This window comes from Ixodes scapularis, unplaced genomic scaffold (genome assembly GCF_016920785.2).
Source record: "Ixodes scapularis isolate PalLabHiFi unplaced genomic scaffold, ASM1692078v2 PGA_scaffold0__279_contigs__length_252992795, whole genome shotgun sequence".
Classification (NCBI taxonomy): domain Eukaryota; kingdom Metazoa; phylum Arthropoda; class Arachnida; order Ixodida; family Ixodidae; genus Ixodes; species Ixodes scapularis.
This window is the reverse complement of record NW_024609835.1, coordinates 61,542,630-61,564,169: the sequence shown is the minus strand read 5'-3', so window position 1 is coordinate 61,564,169 and position 21,540 is coordinate 61,542,630. Positions and strand designations below refer to the sequence as shown.

General features: G+C 48.9%; 1 protein-coding gene across 3 annotated transcripts in view; it reads right to left on the bottom strand.

Moving 5' to 3' along the window:
• Nucleotides 1-21,540, bottom strand: part of LOC8041089 — a 289,123-nt gene that overhangs the window by 150,604 nt on the left and 116,979 nt on the right. The window contains exon 1 of one of the 3 annotated variants that reach the window (XM_029987102.4): nucleotides 12,317-12,708. The exons of the other annotated variants lie outside the window; for them this stretch is intronic. Within the exon in view, the coding sequence (XP_029842962.3) occupies nucleotides 12,317-12,358 (42 nt within the window). The 5' untranslated portion in view covers nucleotides 12,359-12,708. Of the gene's footprint in view, nucleotides 1-12,316; nucleotides 12,709-21,540 lie in introns of those variants that run through there. 3 annotated transcript variants of the gene reach the window in all.

Genomic DNA, 21,540 nt, shown 5'->3' with positions numbered 1-21,540 from the left:
CGAGTTTTCGGCGCAGCAGGTGGTTGTCTGAAAACAATATAAAAACAAAAAAAAAAAAAAAAACGATTAAGAAACGCTTTGCGGCAAGATTCCGGCCGCGCTAGCTTCGATAGATCTTCCGGTTCCCAGAGTTCGATGTCGGTGGTGAGAATGCCACGAAAAAAGAGGCACCCGCAAAGGTGGGAAGACGGTCGCGGGGTGGCCGACGGTCGGGTTCAGCGTCGATATCTGCTCTCAAGACACGTCTCGGCGATCTTCTCACGCGATAAAATTGTATAAATGCACACCTTTGTTTATTTTATTTCTTTTTCAGCAAAATGTTTTGGGCATACTACACCGCCGACGGCGACGGAAGTCAGCGCAGGCATACACACACAACAACGCACGCACTCCGAGCACGCGGCGGAACGAAAACATATCGTGGTCGTCAATTTACCCCCTAGCGCACACTGGCGTCCCGCCGCGTCCATTCTTAACGACCTGTTCTTATCTCAATCGTGACGTCACTTCCGAAGCTCGTTACCTCGAGTTTATACCGCAGGGTACGGGCTCCCGATGTCCGCTCAGCTCGTTCTTCGACATAGCGAGGATCAAAGTGTAAGGAATTCAACTTTTTTGTTTATTTCTACTTTTATCTTTTACGACCAAAGAGTGCGTGAAGGCGTCTATCACCATGGCGGACATCGGAACGATCGGCGTGGAACTGCGATAACGAGGCTAGGTCTCCGAAGCTCCTGTAATTCTAATTTTGGTGACTTTACATTACTGTGTAACTTTACATTATTACTTTTATTTGTTTTTTACCCCGCCAGGAAGAAGCTTCATTCCGAGGCAAGATCATCCACCAACTGGAACACGATCGTCACACCACGTAATCGGCATCGCTATTTTTTTTTTAGCGATATTGTTTATTTGTTTGGAGTTGGTGGCATGAAATTTTATATTTATTATGCTTTCCTTTGCTTCTTTGCCTGAGTTTTTACCTTGAACTGATGGTGTGATGATTCTCAACACGCCATGCAACCTCAAGTTCAAAATAACCGTCCGCATGCGTTTCCGCACACGTGGCAAAAAGGTTGCTTGCTTCGCGCTATCTTTACGCCGAGATAATTTAAAACCGAGTTTTTAGATCACAGTAAGCACACTACCCTGCTCGACGTTGAGCTAGGCTTTCTGGTTTCCGGTGCTCACCCTGGACAGAGCTTCGTGGTGTACGTACAATTTATAACAAAATCGTAACGTAGCGTAATGGCGGAATTGTCGTGTCAATCTCGTGTTGAGACGAATGAGCGGGGCTTTCCTCGGCGCATTATAATGGTGGGGAAATAAGCAAAGTACACTGGCGTAGGGACAACAATCCTTCCGAAGTTCTTACAAGAACTGCAGTACCACTGGTTTCTTCGGTGAAACCCAGAGGGCATTTATATATACTCCGTTTCACCTTATGTTGTACCGCAGAGAAGGCTAGAAGCGCGAGCTCATAGCGTTGGCAGCTGCTCTTAACGCACGAGAGCTTGTGCCGACGAGATGTGCTCTAGTGCAAGGAGCTCGCGCTTGTAGCCTTTCCTGCGGTACGTCATAAGGTGAAAATGAGTATAGTAAATAACACGTCCACTCGCGAAAATAAAAATATAACGTAAGCAAATGTGGGACACGAGGATCGTGGGAGTTAAAAGTACAAGTATGCAAGAACGTCCTGACCCATCGGTAGTGCGGAACACTTTCCGAAATGCTTGCCGCCCCAGTTCACTCGAAAGACGGCTGACAATCTTGTTAAAGGAATTGTTTCACCCAATCATCGACGGAATCTTCCATTTCCTATCCGGACATGAACAGACGAAGCGATGTGGCTGGAAAGGGACGTAAGAGAGAGGCCACGTGATCATCGCGTCTCCGATGATAACAGACAAAACAACTGCCGTACCGACGCTAATGCGCAGCAGCAGCGGCTACCCTTCCCTTTCGAGAGTTCCGTCGGATGTCGACACGAGAAACCACCACTACTACTGCGGGACAGTCGGAGGACGCGGTGATAAAAAAATCCGGACCGCGCAACGAGGCACAGAAAGAAGGGACGAGTCTGACCCGAGCCCTCCTCTCTCGCAGCGACGAGACGGCGCGTCCACTTGAAACACGCCGACAATGGACGAGAGCAGCAGCAAGAAACGGCGCAAAATGTTTCCCTAGACGGCAGAAGACGCGGGGGTCGTGAGACGAAGCGGCCCCGTTCCGCTCGAAATACCCAGGCCATTCAGCAGACGACACAGGTAGAGGTAGCGGGACTTTGTCTCTAGACAATAGAGTGAAAGCGCGGAGACGGGCAACAGAAGGAGAAAGCGAATATACGCGTCCGCAAAAGAACGGCGGTATAGACCAACACAAGTCCGCGCTTGCCCAGAGACCAGGTCCGTATAGGGTGAAACGTCTGCACATGCGCCATGCCCACCGCAGCGGTGGCACGTTAAAGCCGCGCGACGGTGTATATTTTCAAGGTAGACAACAACAAACAAAATGGCGGCTTCCGGTTACCATGTCTATTTTCGGTGGATGGGTGTTGCGCGTGTTTTCCTATGGGGCTCGAGCGGTTACGATCGCGTATCATTAGAGTTTGCCTCTGAATGATCGGGCTTAAAGGCAAAAATTAACTTGTGTAAGAGGTCCTAAGCCTATCGACCCAACAGATGCAAGGACATTAAGGAAGAGCGGCGTCGGTGCCCGTAAGGGACCTGGCCCGAGACGGCGTAGCATTTTCCTACGTTGGGCGAAGTTTTCCAGTTTTGCGTCGAGGTACGACCGCGAATAAAGAACAATTCACGCAGTCGTGCTTGACTGCGGTACGGCGACTTACGACCGCGAGTTCTTGGGACACGCGTGTTTCGTATGCCGCGTGCAAGGCTTACCACGCTTCATACTAAGCAGGGCCGTCCCGGTGGTTCGTGGTCGCAACTCAAGGTAAGTTCTCACAACGTAGACGGACGATACTAATGTATGCAAATGAACCTTTACTGGTGCTTCATACGTAGGCACGGCAATCAATCCAATGGCTTATTTGACAGGCAGCATACAAAGCACTGATACGGTAACTCGTTGTAGTATCTCGACGTAATATATGTTATCAAACGTTTCCAACGCTGCTGCGTGAATTAACCTGTTCACCCAGTAAGGAATTGTCCTACGACGAATTTAGTTATTGGACCGATTGCCCTGCTACGAGTTGCCCTGCTACGAATTGTCTTTCGACGAACGGCCCGCGGCCCAGGAAACGCGACCGCTCCGTTGTAATAACGAAGAAAAAAGAACACGCAATGTTTCATCTGACATAGCGAAATGCATATGGGTCGTGTATACGTAAGTTGAGCCGCAAGGAAACGTATCTCCGCTTTTTAATGATCCTGAAACTGTCTGTAGTGTCTGTTTAACGTATAAGTAGCCAAGGACGCGGACATGATGTACGTATGAACAAACGTTCCGACACTGTGTCGTCCGGCCAATCAAATTGCGTGACGTCACGAATTCCGCGCTCGGACCTTGCGACTTCGGAGGCCTTGGCTGACGCCCAAAACTCCGAGGAGCATCATCACGTGAGTCGTGACGCAACGGCACGCACGGCGGCAGACGGCGGAAGAAGGGAAACGCCACTGACGGCGGCTCATCTTTCGTCCATCGTCGGCCTTCTGGGCCGCCGCCGCCGCCAACGCCGGCGCAGCAAAGCGCTTTGGATGGATCCACTCGAGACGACGTCCTTTGTTCGACCTTCGTGGCGAGCTCTTTCAACCGCACGGCTCACGAGGTCGAGGGACTGCGGCGTCATTGTTGGAACGAGCAGCGATCGAGCAATGGCCCTAAAGGGGGCTTGCACGCTGCTCCGAGCTTTTTGGCTACTTCGCTCTCGCCGAGACGAGTGCAGCCCACTCGATCACAGAGGCGTTTTCAAGAGGGCCACTTTGTACAATTGTGGGGGGATTACGTACATGTGCCGAGCGGGCGCGGCAGTTGTTACGGCGAGAAAAATACCTCAGATTCAGAAAGCCACGTCACACTACTACGGGAACACTTAGTGTCACTAAAAAGATGAAAACGACAGGGAGAAGCTTCATTTGTCTCGCCTCCAGCGCCAGGTCCCTACCTTCTACAATACCTCTACAACGATGACTTACGGTGGGCTTCGAAGATAACGAGGCTATGACCGCGGTTTTCCTGAAACCCAGAGAACAGCCGAAGTGCCAGGGAAAATAAGAAGCGGGTGTTCTGCGCCGGGCAGCCATGTCAAGCTCGTCACGCTTCGCAACAAAATTGTGAAAAATGGCAAAACAAATATGGCCGTCGTCAAGGACGTTCTACGGACGAGAGTCTTGCAAACAAAACTTTCAGCTGATCTCCCTTCATTCCTTTCAACTGATGATATCACCACGCTAGAGGAACGGCAGCGCGAACGCGTACATTACATACACACGCAAACACGCACGCACACGCAAGGAGGACCACGATACCGATCGACTGGGAAAACACATTCCAATACCAGAGCAAATAAAGACGGGCTGTGTCCACTCCAGAATGATAGAAGAAAAAGACGCAAAAGGCGTGCCCCGGGGAAGCGAGACGGTGGCCCTGGCCCCCGAGGAGGGGTGCAAAACAAACTAACGAGAAAGAAGAAAGAAATCCCCCCTAAGCTCTCTTCCCGCGCCCACTCGTGTTCCACCAATAAGAACGCAAACAACCCCGCGGAGGAAGCAAGGAAGCCCTCGACATGCCGCCGCGGAACCAAAGAAAGCAGTCTTCCCCCAAGACAAGCAAAAGAAATCTTTCAAATGCTCGCCTCCTTTTCTGGTCCGCCGTCCCCTTTCCAGCTCAATCCGTTCGGCGCACCCACGTGATCGTCCCTCCGCGAAACCTCCGCAAAGGCCCCATGTCACCTCGAGGAGGCACGCGGCGAGGGTCGGCGCTGCACGAGCGAGCGACCGACCTCGCACGTGCGCCACCCACGCGAACAACGGCAACCACGACGGAGCAACGCTCGGCTTGCTTTCTTCGAGGGCGAGAAAACCATCTCGCACGGCGCCCGTGTTGTCATCCGCCTCCGCGTCGCGTCGTAGCGTACTCGCGGCGAGCAGCGCCCCCCCGCTGCGTAAGAAGGAAAGTCGCACGAACGGGACACCGCGTCGTTACAAATGTTGGTCTGTGCAACAAACAACCCCAGCCCCGAGAGAAGCCCGAGAAGGTGGCGGGCGAGTCGAATACACGGCGTCGCCGTAGGGGGGAAAGTCGGCCTCGGTAGGCGTCCCAGAGGAGGCCAAGGCTCGGGTGACCGACATCCACGCAGCACGAGAGATCCGATCGGCGTGGCTAAGTAAGGAGCCAACTCGCGGTACGCCTCTCGGGTTTCCAACCCGCCGTTGTGCGGAACTCGATCGGGGCCGGAACACGAGCGGTAGGCGTTCGGATGCGCGTTGCTTGATCAAACGAGCGACCTAGGCGCGAGTCTTCTTCATTTCGTAAAGTGCGTTAAAAGGGGTGTAACGGACACGACACGTCTCCGAATCCAGCTCGTACGAGGCTTCATAGTGAGTGAAATTAATCTAAATGTTTTATTTTTTAGAAGACGGGAGGAAAACGCTGGCGAAATCACCGGGCCGTTCTCCAAAAATGAAATGAAACTGACATTCCGAAGCAAAGAACCGAACATATGGTGCAGGGGATCGAACATCATAAGGCGGGGGGGGGGGGGGGGGGGCATGTCTGAATTTGTCTAATACTCGGTAAGAGCCACGACCCCGTTAACCATCGGCGCGCATGAACTGAAACGGGATTTCGGCTACCGATGTGTATTATTTTTTTAGGTTGATTCTGATAAGCTCAGTTGCACACTTGTGGATGACCAATAGCAAATTCTAAAGCGCAATCAATGGAAAGTCCCAACAACCGAGTGCAATTGCAGACTGGAGAGCGGAATGCTTATCGTCGAAAATATGGAAAGGGTGGCTTGTCGACGAAGAGCTTTATAACGCTTGGTCCTGCTTCAGGCTGCTGCCTGTTCGTCGTTCTTTAGTGCCACTATCGGCGACACGCATAATCAAAACCCTCGCTGTTGCCGGTCAGAGCTCACTATGACGTACGACGGGGAAACGCTTCTGGAGTAAGATTTGCAGCTCGGACCGTGAAGTTTGACTGCACTGCTGATGAGCGCGCGACCGCACATGCTTACACAGTGCACTAGCCTCTTTACACGTTTACGTGCAGCCACCGCGATACTCTGATCAGAACCGTCACATGTACAAACCCCAAAAAAACGCCAGCCAAAAAAAAAAATATTATTGTTAGAGGCAGAAGGCAGACGTGCCCCATTAATAGATAAGTGACAAGCTTAGCGGTTTCACCACGCTGGAACACCAAAACATACTCCATATTGGGAAATCGGAAAGAGGTTCGAAACTCTGCCAAGAACCGTGAAGTCACGATGATGTAGATCTGGTCCGCTATCTCATCATAGACCTTGCTCTCTTCCGTCTCCTCAGCACTCCACGATTATCGTCCACGCAGGCGGTAATACTTTTGGGAATAGAGAACCGTAGATGGAGACCCATGCGAAGAGTGAGAATTCAGTTAGATGCTCTCCTCGCTTTCCTGCGCAACCTCTATTTCTCTCTCCATCTTGCGCACGCCTTGTTGTAGTGCCTTTCCCTCGTCTTCGCTGGCATCCGTCCCGGAGCTGCGAGACGCGGAGAAGAAGGGGGGCAAGCACACCCCCGTTGCGCGCAGGCAGACGGGCAACAAAAGAAGCGCCGGCGGAATGCCGCTCCAAATAGAAGCCCGAACCCCTGTCAGGGCGCTAAACTGCTTTTCGTGCATCGCTCGCACCGGCTTCTTCTCTTCACTGGACGAGAGCAGGAGAGAGAGAGAGCACCCGAGTCAACGATCTTCTTCCAAAACGAACACAAACGAACACGAGGGAAAAACATCGTGCTACGTTGCGGCCTGCTGCCGAGACATAGTTTTTCTTTTTTTTGGTTCTCTCCCCCGTAAAGCTCCTAATAAATACATAGAAAAAAAAAATCGCATAAAAAAAAAAGGGATGTCAACCCGTCATCCGCCCTCCTGACAGAAATACAACGGGCGTAGACCGCGTAATACAGGACGCGATATAGACATCCCGGAGGAGGAGGAGAAAAACCAAAATAGCCACAAAAACCGAAGCGCCGAGTTTGGGAACCCGGCATTTCTGATTGCGGAGTTGGGCTCGGTAAATGATGGGATACTCCCGGCTGCCTGCGTTTCCGGGTTGCACAGACAACTTCGCACACACCCCGTTCAGTCGAGGTTCGAGGTGAGACTCCTTGAGCGAAGACGTGACACCCTGAGTCCTTGGATAAGATGGCGCTACGACGGATCCTAGTTGGCATAGTAGCAGACACACTTGGTGAACCTTATCTTCCGATTCTCCGTTCTTACAACATTCACTCTATTTGTACCGAAGACACTATTTCCTTTTCTGTCCATCTCTTATGCCTCTAGCCTTTCGCACCTGTTTATGCATCCTAACCAATCAATCAATCAATCAATCATCCTAACCAATCAATCAGTCAATTCGCCACTGCCTGAAAATTATAGTGCCAAACTTGCCACCAATCCTCCTCTTCGCCACTTTTCATGGGTGATGGAACTGATCCTTTCTTTCAATTTCTACGTAGAAGCGGGGTACGCTGCCAATAAATTTGAGATTTATTTTTTCTTCCTAGTTTGTAAAGCATATACTGTAAACGAATTCTTTTTTGCGGGCTCAACATTTCGAAAATTCAGCGGACTGCGGTTTTCTGGAATATTTCCAGGGCACACAACTTCGCGGACGAGGATGGTACGCTATGTATTTGCTTGCCATTAGGAAAATATATTCGCACATTCTATTTTTCGCGGAAATATTCAAGTCGCAAATTACGCAAAAATTAGGTCCTTGCGAATATTAAGTCGTTTATAGCAAATCAAATTAGAGTACGTTTTAGAAAAATGACCTCCGGAGAGCATAAAAAAAGAAAAAGTGTGGCAATTTCTATATTCATATGCTGGCACAGCCAAGGGTTGCCTTCATTCTTCGACTGCGCCCAAATGATACCATTCACCCAAAGCTATCATAAAGAGACAGAAAAAAAAAAAAGTATCAACAACATGCCTATGTTCCCGGGCCTTCCGTTGCTAAATATGGAGGATATGCTCGTCTTTCCAAATATGTACACAAAAATGGAATAGTTACTCTTTGTAGGTCCGTCGTTCCCCGTAGCCCACTGCAAGGAAAAGAGCATGCCTTTCAGCTAGATAGGAAATAAGCTCGACATCGTTATTATAAGGATTGATATTGTCTTGTTCAAATATCAGTCTTTTTGGCAACTTCTACTCGCAGGCAGCACCGTCAGTTTAGGAACTTTATTTGTTTCTTATAGACCTTTTCCGCAAGGGCGCCGCCATCTTGAATTGTCGTCACTTCCAGTATGGGCAAAAACATTGTTTTGCCGTCGCCATTATTTGTTTTTTATATGACCAATTCGTAACGCTCAATCGCGAAAAAAAAAAAAGGGGGGGGGGGGGGTTGCTACTGATATGCATTTTTACGCACCCGCCAACACGTGTTTGTTTTGTGTCGCTGCAGGGGATACAAGCATACGGTTTATGCTCAATCATTTCGTAAACATAAAAAAAAAAAGAAAACTCATACGTGTGACATGTAAGCAACAAATCAAGGGCAATTGTGAACAATGCACTCAGACACTAAGCGCGATTTTTTACCACCGGGAGGACGCCGTTAGCGCTCGGGACGCATGACGCCGCGCGATTTTAGCGTCGTCGTTCACGAGTGAAAAATCGAAATACACCGGCTGGCGATAACCACGACAGGATGTCAGTTACACTGGGGAGGGGGCAGGAGACCGGAAGGGGCCACGCGGTCCCCGATGTTCTCTCCGACTTCCGGTCGCATCCACACGCGCGGCAAGCGGCCCAGCGAACGCAGCCGCGAGGCCCCGGTGTTGTGCACGATCGCGTGCGCGTCCGCCGCCACTCCAACGACAAATTCGGTCATTCGGCCCGTTCGCGTCAGCCCGAGCGTGACCCGAGAACAGGCCGTAAAAGGGGCTGCAGCACCCTGCCCGCTCGAAACTAGAAACGCGGGAGGGAGAGATACGATCAGAGGGCCTGTGGAGCGGCAGAGACCGACACTTGATGACGACAACAATAACTTGGCGTCGAAGACCAACCAGACGCACAAGTTGCGATCGACGCCAACTTTTTGCCGCGATCACGACGATGATTTGCCTGGGCGCTCGCGCAAGTCGTTTCGAATATATTTGTTTATGTTTGCGTCGGGTACTTTTTTTTTCTTCTTCCTTCGAACGAGGCGACGAGCGTTGCGTCCATCAAATATTCGACTCCAAACGACTCAAATCGATTAAAAGAAAAAAAAGTAAACGTAGTTAATAGTAGTTGCCGCTTCGAGGAGAAAAACAATCGCGCCCGCGCAAAATTGCTTAAACGGAATCGATGAGCATAACCGGAGTGAGAAGGTCGTGGGAACGGGACACCGCGCATAGAATGGGGACCCAATCGCTCCTCGGTTGTTTCGTGGCCAAACTACAATTACATCCCATACGAAAGACAGTAGGCGGCAGAATGGCTGAGGGGCGTCTTTTCCTCCTACGGGCAATCCTTTCTTCACATTAACAATAAAAAAATAAAAAAAAGTCTGCATGCAATTTTGTTTTTGTATCTGCAGTATCTAGCGTGATGAACGAGCAGTGTGATTCAAGTTATAGAAAGATTAAAAAAAAAAATCATTCAAATTAAAAAAAAAAAAAAAGATAAAACAAAACGACCTGCGAAAATTGGTTTAAAATTGTGCACCTGGAGACGTGAGCGGAGTAACTGAAATAAAGGCTTCGCCTCTACCGAGATCTGGCGCCTGTTGTGTTCGTTAACCGTACTTTGTGGTCAGTAGGATTACACCCAACAGCGAGTTTTCGGTCTATTAGAGTTTTAATGGGCAGTGACTATTTCGACGTGCACCGTCAAAATACTTCAAAACGTTATTTCGACGTCCGTAACGTCACTCGCGTAAAATGTCAAAATGGTGGCTTTATTATTTCGATGTCGCCCGTCAACGCAGCAGTCACGCTGTGGTAGGTAGCTGTTTCGTGGTTGCGTCCTGTTTAAAGTTTTTTTTTTTTTTTTTTTTTTTTTTGTCTTGTTGGTGTTGAGTTGACGTGTTGATGGAGTCATGTGTTGCGTACGTAAGAAGTTTCGGTCCTAGCTGGCACTGGAAATGTGTTATTCAACGTGTGTGTGGCGTAGGATTGGCTCGACAGTTGATACTTTCAGACATGACACGATCGGTGGCGATATTCGTAGCTCTCGCACGTCATTTCGACACACGTCTCGCTTAGAATTTTCGGATCTACAACGAAGGCGAGCTGGACATCCCTGCCTTGCCTGCAAGTAACAAATATAAGTGCGTACACTACGTAACACGGAGAAATTTGGCACGCTTTATGTGCCTCCATATTGTACGAGCGCGACTTCGAATGGTTGCAGTCTCGCTTCGCATCTGTCTCCCTCCCTGCTTTTAACAGGGGTTCGCGAGTTCGGTGTTTACTTCTAGATTCTTTTTGGTTCCTGTATATCGAGCGGATTAACCACGAAGCGATCGGGATGTTAAATAAAATGTTGTGAATGCAAACATTGCCTCCTTAATGTTTCTTGACTGGTGCGAACGAACAAATGTTCTAGCGCGGTTGTACGACATACACGCATTTTCCAATCAACTGCACATTTTATGACACGACATTTAGCTGCTTTGCTCGGATGAAACACGCGAAATAAATCACGAAAAGCAACGGTAGCGCATTCTGTAATGTTGGGCATAACCAAGCAAACGTTAGGTGCGGCCTGATAGCTGAGGTTGTACTTTGACAAGTTTTTGTTTGCATTCCAGATCACTTAAAAGGTAATAAAAACCGTCGACTGCACATTTGTTTTCGGAAAATGCGTGTGGAACAGCGACGTCGCCTCCAAGCAAGATGATATTTGTTCGACCGCCCTTTTCGATCACTTTCCAGCCCCAACTCTGAAGCTCCAAAGTTCCAAGATAAGAAAATGACAAGAAACATATTTTGACGAGGGACGTCAAAATTATTTTACACATGTTTTCACGTCTTCAAGAAGTGGCGTCACGGACGTCAAAATTATCGTTCGAATCATTTGAGCGTGGACGTCGAAATAGCCACTACCTAAGAGTTTTAGAATAGGGGGCCCCTACGCTTTGGGTTAACCAGCTTGGGGCGTCGCACTGCGCATGCGCAAAAGGTCCGCACTTCCGCAGCGTGACGCCCCAAGCAGCTTCTGTAGACCCGAAAAATGGCCTCCTTTTCTAAAAACTCTCTAATGTCTGTCTTTTCTTGTTTGGGCAAGTCTGCGCGGCCACAAGCACGTGCGTGCACGCGTTGCGTAGAGACCAGCTCATAAACATTGTGAAGCACTCGCACAAGAAAAGCAGCATCTTTTGAAGCCGCACGCCCACGCTCGGTGACTCCAATGGTTCAACCACAACTCCTAGGCTGGAGTAATTCGAACAAAATGATGCTTCCATCGCTGCTGGCGTCCTCGCACTGCACGGGCACGTTATCATGGCAAGAAAGCTAATTGCATCCGTGAGTCCCTGTGTTACGCAAGCGCCCATACAGCGAATGCGCTGCAGAACTAAATGTTCGTACTGCGGGGGGTGGATATCGCTTGGGATAACACTTGGGGATGCAGGCAAGATGCCGATAACAAAAACTGTTATCGATGCGTGGCTCTACTTACTACTCTTGCAACCTGCGGCACATACAAAAATCTAAATTTCGACGAGGAGAAAAAAGCTGTTCCTCGGCGTCCATTTCCGTCCCTTCGTATCCCAACCGTTAACGGGGCAATAAAACTAGATCTACGGGTGTGTACGTCTACTTTCTCATAAAGCTGTCTCTTTCAGGGTACTCTAGTGTGCTTAAAAGGCTGTCCTGACAGAACACGACTCTAAGCGGACGCGACTTGGCGCCTCATAGGAGCGGATGAAAAGGCGGACCCCAACACCCCTCTTTCTTTCCTTTTTTTTAGGTTAAATTGTGTAAATTTTGTTTGCTAAAAGTCGTGGGGAGCCGTGTTCTGTCAGGTAAACGGTAGTGTGCTGCGTCGACCCGCATTACCATCAAAACGTGTCGCCTGCCTAAGCCCGCGCACCAAACCGGTCGCCTTCCACGCACGAGGACGCACATGACCGAGAGACGAAGACCCGAAAACTCACGCTGACGCACTGCAGCGCCAGCTCACTCCAGCCCGACGGCATGTCCGGCAGCGCAGGGTGGCTGCGCTGACTCAGTCGAGCCGATCGGATGAGGGACTCGGTCCTCGCCTGCGTCGCCGCATCGCTGCCGCCGTGTACATCCAGAGCGGCGATCGGGACGGCCACATCCTCACCGCACACCACAAACACGCCGACGGAGACCGACGAGCGACCGCCGACACACGGGTCGCGCACGCCCGCACACGTTCACGTCAACCAAGCAAGCCGACGACGGCGACTGCGCGACCGCCGAGCCAAGCCACACGCGCGACGTAAATAATCCCCGGAGCACGGCGTGCAGGCAGGCGCGCAGGCGGACAGACCGCTGCCGCCGCCGGCTGCTGCTCGGGATGCCACTACACGCCGCCACGTGTCGCCACTTGCCGGAGGAGCGGGGAGAGAGAAATCGATCCCGTGCCGCCGCCTGCTGCAGTGACCGTACACCGGAGAGTACATCGACTTTCGCGTTGCGCCATCTAGGGGAGAAAAGTGGAGCCGCACAGGACACTGGGAACTTCGAAGCCCTGTCCATTAATTAGAGGTTTGCTCGCCATATTTCGCCACGCTTGCTTCGCACGACCTCTTTCAGTGGCGGTGTAGTTTCTGAGCGATCTAACGGGAGCGCTTTCAGCTGAGTACCATATGGAGAACAAAAACACCAAAAAAAGTTTTAATTAAAATCGCAAAAAAGAAATAGTATAAATACGGTGGCGGTGTTCCTCCGTTCCGAGAAGCGAAAAGAGAAGGAGGTACGCGAGGTAATGCTAAGGTTCAAACGTGATGCTTAAATTGTTTAATGGTCTTTACAGGGTGATTTCTGTTACGGGGGAAGGTGAACCGCTTAAATACTCGCCTCTTGAAGCAACAAGAACATTTTTAAAAAAGTCATGATTCTCCGCAATGCCCACTCTTGTGACATAACGTATCTAAGGCATCCATTCACTTGGATACTGTCTGGTTCTACTTCCTGCTTAGAACCGAACAGCAAACTGAACACCCCCAGTGCAAGCAGTCGCCGCTAGGGGCGTCTAAAGTAGCGTTCATCTTTCAGTTAATTTAATTTTGCCACAAAACACTCCTGCAATGGCAGTAACCGACATGAAGACATCATGAATGAGTAATGCCGTCAAAACATATTATCCCTCAAATGAGACCCGAACAAAGGAAGAACGTCCTCGAGAAAGTTTTCTTTTTTTCCAATTGCCCCCCTCCAATCGCCGGAGAAGGAGTCCAATTGGCTTGACCCGAAATTTCTAGTCGACATCATTTGGGAGAAGCTAGAATACAGCCTACTTATCATCCTGGCGCATGGGACGAACACACCTTGATTGAGAATAGGCGGATCGAGAACACCCCACGAAGCGGCAACGCAAAATGGGCCAGTCGTTCTTAACTGGCACTTAACTGTCTTCATTATAATGGGACCTCGTTCAAGGAATGCCAGAAGGTGAAAGTGCCCGCGCAAGACACACAAATCTACAAGAAGAGCCAAGGGGGAACCAATAACTAATCCAATCTATAAGCCGGGGGGCGACGTTAATTAAACTGCTACGGGGTTCATGCACGCGTCTCGAACACGAGGAAAAATACATTCCTATTACGTCGACTACTTTCATTCGCCCAGCATCGAAGACCGGGAGAGGAGCGTGCTTTAATCAGTCTCGGATCGAAGCTCGACTACACGTACTCCGCTCACCTCTACGCTGACAGTGTGGTGAATGCTACATGCTCGTTAGACCGGTCACACGTCTATCCTTCGCCACGTGATCACACTCCCGGTCTCTCAGCAAGAAAGCGGGGACAGCTGATGAAAGGCAGGCGGTTTATTGGTCCGGCAACGGCGTGGCTTCCACCGCGCTGTCAGCTGGGGGGATTTGCTCTGGAAATGTGCGCGTGTCGTCCACTCTTTTGCTGCTTCGGGCCAGCTTCAGTTATACAAATAAAAACCGGGGTTTAGTGCAATGACATTGATCTCGATCGGGATAAACGTTGCAACGTCTTCGAAGAGGAAATTGTGATCTCCAGATTCAGTAAGTGACGCACGGCACAATTGCAGACAGAAAGGGGGGGGGGGGGGGGGGGTCGAAGGTTACGGACGCTGCCTGGTACACCGTTGTTTTCCAATGAGGGTACCTCCGTCATTTATGTGACAAAAAAGATACATAATGTTCATTATTAGGGAAGGGGGTAAAGGTGGGGAAAGGAAGTGGGTTCCTTTCCCTATCTCAATGCGACCTCACGAGCGGTTTTGGCGGCTTCGACACGACTGCAGATCGACGCAGTTTTCAGTGGCAGTCTGACTATGCTGAGTCGGTGACAGGTTAAGAACTCGGCAGATGCTGAGCCTCAAGCACGAGCTTTCTGCCTTTGATAGCACTTCGAAGCACACGCAGACAAAGCCCGGAGGAAGGTAACGAGCGCGTGCTAAAGGCCGATCGTCTACTGGGCTCTTAAACGGATGCTGAACCGAAATCTGGGTTCCACAAAGTACGGCGGCAAAAGTGTGCAACAGGATGCTACAAACATCAAAACATAACTCATACAACGATATATCAAACAAATGATCGTATTTTTCAAAAAAAAAAAAAGAGGCGCATTCGACAGATATGTTTACGTCTTGTTTTTCCGAGAAGGAGAGGGAACGGCCTCGCGCCCTCGCCGCCTTGAGGGGCCGAAACGAAGAGAGGAGGAAACGAGATATCTTGACGTAACGCGCTTCGTCGGCCTCGTTCAACCTCGACCTTTTTTTAAAAAAATACGACCGTCGAGATATCGCCTTTTGAGAAGTGTTGTAGGGATTGAAGTGTGCCGCCTACAGCTCCTGCGTTGTTTTCTGAAATCCAACTATGGGTTCACCATCCCTTTAAAGGCGTCATGAAACGATATCGGGTTGGAATGTTCATGACCTTGCAGAGGCGTACTGTGCCTAGTACGGAAGCTGCTTTGTCGCAGTGAAATTGCGAGGATAAAAGGGGAGTATACTTTCAGTCTTGCCTTCGCAAAGCTCGATGAAGTAATTGTGGGATCGAAGCCAGAGTCGTGTCCAACCACTGAAGCGATGAGAAAAGCCGAACTCAAAACCGGTTCAGACACTTGCGTTTGAGTGCGTTTGACTGCGTTGCGTCGAAAACTGCAAGCGAGTCACCGGCATATCTGTGCTTCGTATGAAGCGTAGAATCCAATTCAAGGTATCATCTTGGCACGCGAGATAAAGGCACGCGATGTGCCTTTATCTCTGCCCCCTCTGCGGAAACAACTCCGCAAAACAAATAAAGAAGGGTGACACCTCAGCTGCCCTTGGTCATTGCTCCTTGTTCCCCAGAAAGAGAGGGGTTTTACAGTGATGCTTTCCGTAGAAACCTTAGCTACGAGAAAGTCGAGCGCAGAAGAAGGAATCAGACTTCGCGTATGCACCTTTTCCAGGAGAACGCAGCCATCTTGAAGGTCGTCATTTCTAGCATGCGTTAAAACGCCTATCCGACCTCTCCACTCCGCTAAGGTGTCCACGAAAAATGTGTTATTGTCACACATTCTTGTTTTGCCTCACCTATACGATCTCGTAAATTTCAGGTCGAAATGTCGTATTCTTCGTCCTGCATACCAGTTACGAAACCCACGTGACTGAGAACGAAAGAAAACGAAAAACATCCATACTCGAACAATCGCATGGTGGGCGCGCGAAAGCCGTCTGCGACTCGTGCAAATAAGTTCAAGAGGTGCACCCACCGCGTCCACGTGGGCAGCGAATCCGCAAAGCGAGCATCCGGTCGCGCGGGCACTCCGCGTTATCCACTGCGGGAACTCGCGTTCCTCGTTTCCCGATTTAATCTTCGTCCACCTAGATATCTACTACGTGCGGAAGACTCGAAACCTTCCTCACCGGAATGGTCACGTCAGCGACCATTCCGGTGACCATGCAGATAAGCGCGTACCCTAAGGCAGGATACTATTCGTACCGCAGAAATGATTTTTTCGCGGCAAGAACCAGTAGGAATGAGTCACGACCACCAGCAGGACACGATGACGCCAGGTGCAAGTAACCCATGGTCACTGGCAGAATGGGAACTGCAGGGAAGTTTCTTAGCTTCGATAATGCTTCGGCGTCTCGCGAGCCAAAGCACGACGGAAGACAACGAGAGCGTGCTGGAGGCCAGCCAATCGAAAAAGACGCCCTGCCGCTCTCATCCTGGCAGTCGCCGTAGGAAAAGAAAACTCAAAGAAACGATGCCGTTGCTCCAGAACACATTTTACTGCGGTACAGTTCTCTCTATCGTCAAAAACAGGTCCTGAAAAAGCGGATTTAACACCCCCCCCCCCCCCCTTTCCACTCCTTAAATCGCCCCTGCATTTAAGTTGTAACGCACAACAATGCAGGCATACGGAAACGACCCCCCGTATTCGCCATAAGTTGCGACGCCAACCATGTGACAACGTCTCCGCCAGACACAACGTCTCGACCAGGGAACCTACAGGGTATGGCGTCCAGCGAATACCACCCATCGCAACAATGCGGCAGTCGGTCTCGTAGCTTGCATGCCGGAGGCGCTCCATCCTGCACTTTACCTCTTTCGGTTAGCACCACGGTGTGGTTAGCACTAAGGCCAGCTCGTATTGCCGCTGACTGTATACGTGTCCTCGACATCCCGTGTTCACTGATCCCCCAGCGCAGTCGGCATGCTCTCCCACCGGCCGTAGCTCATTAGCCCGAACCCCGCTGCATACCCAGTCAACCAGTTTCGACACTGGGACGAGTTCACTGAACAGTTCCGCCACGGCGGACGCGTGCCCTTGCCCCCCTTTTCTGCGTACCCTCGACTCCCGTCCGGCATGCACGCCAGGGCGCTCCGCCGATGCATCGACGATACAAAAGCGACAACGTCCTATCCGGAACACGTTGGACGGGCCGAGTTTCACGAATGCGACGTCATATTTGAGCGATACGGCTGATACATCTACGCGCTTTGACGCATGCTCTCGCGGCTCATTTCCCATTGATGCTACGCCATTCCCCACCCGCTGCGCCGCGAATCCGCGAATCCTCCCCCCCCCCCTTTATCGCAAGATATAATAATAATAATAATAATAATAATAATAATAATAATAATAATTTATTTGGGTAGATATTTCTTCAAATCGAGGCACGGGTCTGTCAAAGCCAGTAAAGGCTTGTGGGACAGCACCCTACAGGTCATAGTCACAATATCCCCACACACAAACAGTATCAAGCTCATCATACAGTATCTACTCTCGAATTAAATAAAATATGATGAAAAAAAAAAACATACACATAGGTTCAATAACTACACTGTGATGCAATAGATGGATATGTAAAAATAAAAACCATACACGCGCACACACACTCACGCATAGTTGTGTTGTTCATTTGAAACCTTGGAGCACTTGTTTGAGTTCTTTTAAAGAGTTCACACCATATATGGTTTCTGGCAAGTCATTGAAGGTTGAAGGCACATAAAAATTGCGAACACGTTTTCCATAGTTCGTGGTGATAAAAGGCACTTTATAGCGTTCGGTCCGACGAAGTGATCTAGACACTGTGTGAGGCTCTTTATAGTCATCGTTCCAAAAATATTTCAATACAACAGTCTGAATGAATAAAGCATGGAATAGTGGCAAACCTAAAGTTGTTATTTTTTCTTCTTCAGTTTGTGACGATGAACAGTAGACAATGCTCTTAAACATTCCTTTCAAAATTGAATCAATTTTTTGGCACCATATCACAGACCCATGCCCGAAAATTGTTATGCCATACCTTAAAACACTGTACGCTAACGCTTGAGCTATCATCTTTTTGGTTGATATAGGAATTAATGATCTTGTATTATAGAGTAAGCAGGACACCTTTCTCAGTTTTTTACAGATATAAGACATGTGAAAATTCCATGACAAAGCACTATCAAACTCAATTCCTAAATACTTAACCTGATCTGCATAAGGCACTGGGCAGCAGTTGCTGTCTGCACAGTCAGACGTATGCATGTAAAGTGGATGATCAAATGTTATAATTCTTAGGGGATTATGAAAGCAAATAAGTTTAGTTTTTGATATATTTACCTCAAGACAATTTCTTTTAAACCAGTCAAATAAGCAGCACGTGTCTTTTTGAAGTAGCGTCATTGCTGTAGCATAATCAAGATGGAGCGAGAGCAACACCGTGTCGTCAGCGTATTGGAATAGTCTACATGTGGAGACAGCGTTGGACATATCGTTGACAAACACGTTGAAAAGAAGAGGTGACAAAATAGATCCCTGGGGGACTCCAGCTTTTAAATTTACCTTGGAGCTTCGTCTATTGTTTATAGAGACTACTTGTGTACGGCCGCTCAAAAAGTTTTGAAGTAGAGAAAAGAATGGACCGCGGAATCCAATTTTATGCAATTTTTTAAGTAGAATGCTATGGCTGACCGTGTCGAATGCCTTCGCCACATCAATAAAAAGTGCACACGCGACTTGACGCCTTTCAAAAGCAAGATGCAGTTCATCAGAAAAATCTTCCAGAAGTGGTTGGGTACCCCGGCCACTAACGAAACCATATTGTCTAGATGATAGAATATCAAAGCTATCTAGATACGACGTCATAGTATTAAGGATATGTTTTTCCAAAATTTGGACTATACAAGGTAAAATTGAAATTGGACGGTAATTGTTAAGCTTTTTACGCTCTCCACCTTTGAATAAAGGCTTTACTAAGGCACTCTTCAAATCATCCGGAATTTTCCCATTGGAAATGAAACCATTTAACATATAAAGGAGTACGTGCTTTATAAAATCATAATTTCTCCGTAGGTCTTCTGCATTGATTCCATCTATACCAGGGGACTTGTTTGATTTAAAACTAAAAAGTGCAGTTCTAAGATCAAGCTCCGTCATCTGAGGAAGGAAAGCCGAAGAAGCATTTGAGTCTTCTTCGGCTTTTCCTATAAACACAACGTTGGGGGAGACAAGAAAAAAAAAAAACTGTTTACAAACAGCTTGACTAGTCCCGAGCCCCCCCAAAATGCAGCCGCAGTAGAGCGCGTTTTGAAATGCAAACTTATGCACTTAACGGGAAAAAAATATAATAATAATAACTGGCAAACATTTACATAAAAATGCACACTATATAAAAAAAGAGCTTATACATAACAAGTTTTTGTTAGAATCAGACGATAGGCTCGAAAAACATATTGCGTAAGATATGTTCACGATATATTGTCAATTTCAATATTTTTAGCGCTAAGCTGGTTCAGAATGATCGGGAAGATGTATGTTCATGAAAGATGTCCACAATTTGTTATAATAAATGGCACTTCCCACGGTTCCATACTTCGTGTCGAATATGTATACACTTTTCCGGCTAAATTAAATAGCTACTGTTGATTTTCTTTTTCTCTTCAATTGTAGATTTAGAACATAAGCGGCATATATACAAATAATGAATTTTATTTACACATAGTCGATTTAAAATATTTTCTTTTGGACATTCAGTCGCATCATAGCGAATGCTTCTCGGTATCTTTTTTTCTGTAATTTTATTATTTTTTTTTAATATTCATTTCAGTGGTTGTGCCCCATACTACGTGACTATAATTTATCCGCGAATAAAATAATGAAATATATACGAGTAACCTTATCGCAAGTGGCAGAGTACGTCTGTAGCGATATATTAAGACAAGTATACAGGATAATTTCTCTAATCTAATAAGCGCATCTAAAGAGAGGAAAAAAAAATGACGTTAGTGTTTATACAGCTGCGGTCTGTCTGCCTTTGACGTGCGGCGTAATTGTTCGAAAATGTAGATGAGAAATTTAGCCGGTGCAGTACCACTGCTAGCCTGGGGCCTTTAACGTGCACCACGCAGTAATGATACACGACCGCCACGCAGGTACGATACTCATCCATACTGACACGGGCGAGGATGGAAATTGAAAACAAGATTCCTGGGTTCTGCGGCGCCAAACTCGGCCACAGATCCCCCCAAAATCGTCTCTAATCCTCGTTAGGTCCCACAATCGGTAAACAGAAAGCGTGATCTCATTACACGGACACTCAGTCATTATCCAGGCCTCCCGCGTGTATACGGTCCGGGACAGGACACTCGGTCGTGTCAAAAGAAGCAGAACGCTGCAACAACGCAACAACAGGCCGCGATGACCCCGAATTCGCCCCTCGCAGAAAGAAGCGCTCCTTGTCCCAACGCTTGTCACGGCTCTCTCTTCTTTGCGCTCGCTCTCCTCACAACACAGCGACAACGTCACGCACCGACAGACGAACAGGAGGACTCGCAGGAAAGTTTTTTTTGTGCCGCGCAAGCAGGCAGCCACTCTGTGTTCTTTATTGTTTCTGCCGTCGTCGTGCCGCTCGGAAAGAACGCGATGAGGCGCGCTCGGCGAAACCTCGTTTGGAACGGGCACACGGCGCCGGGACCCGTTCGTTCACCTTGCCAATCGGCAAATCGCCGTTCGTCGCGGGGTTCCCCCCCTTCCCGCACTACTCCCCTTTCTTCTTCCTCGCGCCAGCAGCCGCCCGTTCACCCTTGTTCTCCACCGCGTGCTCTTCCTCGTGGCTCGCTTTTGTGCTTTGGCGCTCCCCCTCTGTTATTTATTCTTCTAGAAAAACGAGACTTTTTGAGACAAGCTCGTAGCGCACCACACACGCGCCGCGCGTTCACGTCACTTGTCGGTTATCTGTAACGCGTATTCTTTCTTAGCGCTTTTTTTTTTTCCTTCACATTGCTACTTCTTCGACTCGCCGACACAAGGGACGCGCGGCGAGCCAAACGGGGAAGTCGACGAACGAGTGGGCGACTAAAGGAAGCCATCCAAACGGAGAGAGACTTCTTCGTGTTGGAGCTACGACTCCTTTTATAGCGATCTCGCGAGCCTACGACTATGGTCCTCGATGGTCGGAACTGACTGGATGACACCACGATTCTTAGAAGCGTCACCCGACACCGACTTGAAGGTTTTCGGGATTTAGTCACAGTAGTGGGCCTCGTCGTCATCCACCCCTAGAGCACTATATAGCTCCTACGGAGCAGAGTAGCGCAATCCTTTGAACTCCGTGTTTTGCCGACAACATGGCCGACAGAGCGGATCGGCGCGAGTCACGTGGTACTCAGGGTTCCAGGAGGCGGCCAGCCCTATGGGAGAATACATGGAGATCGACTCAACACGGCTGATTAAAA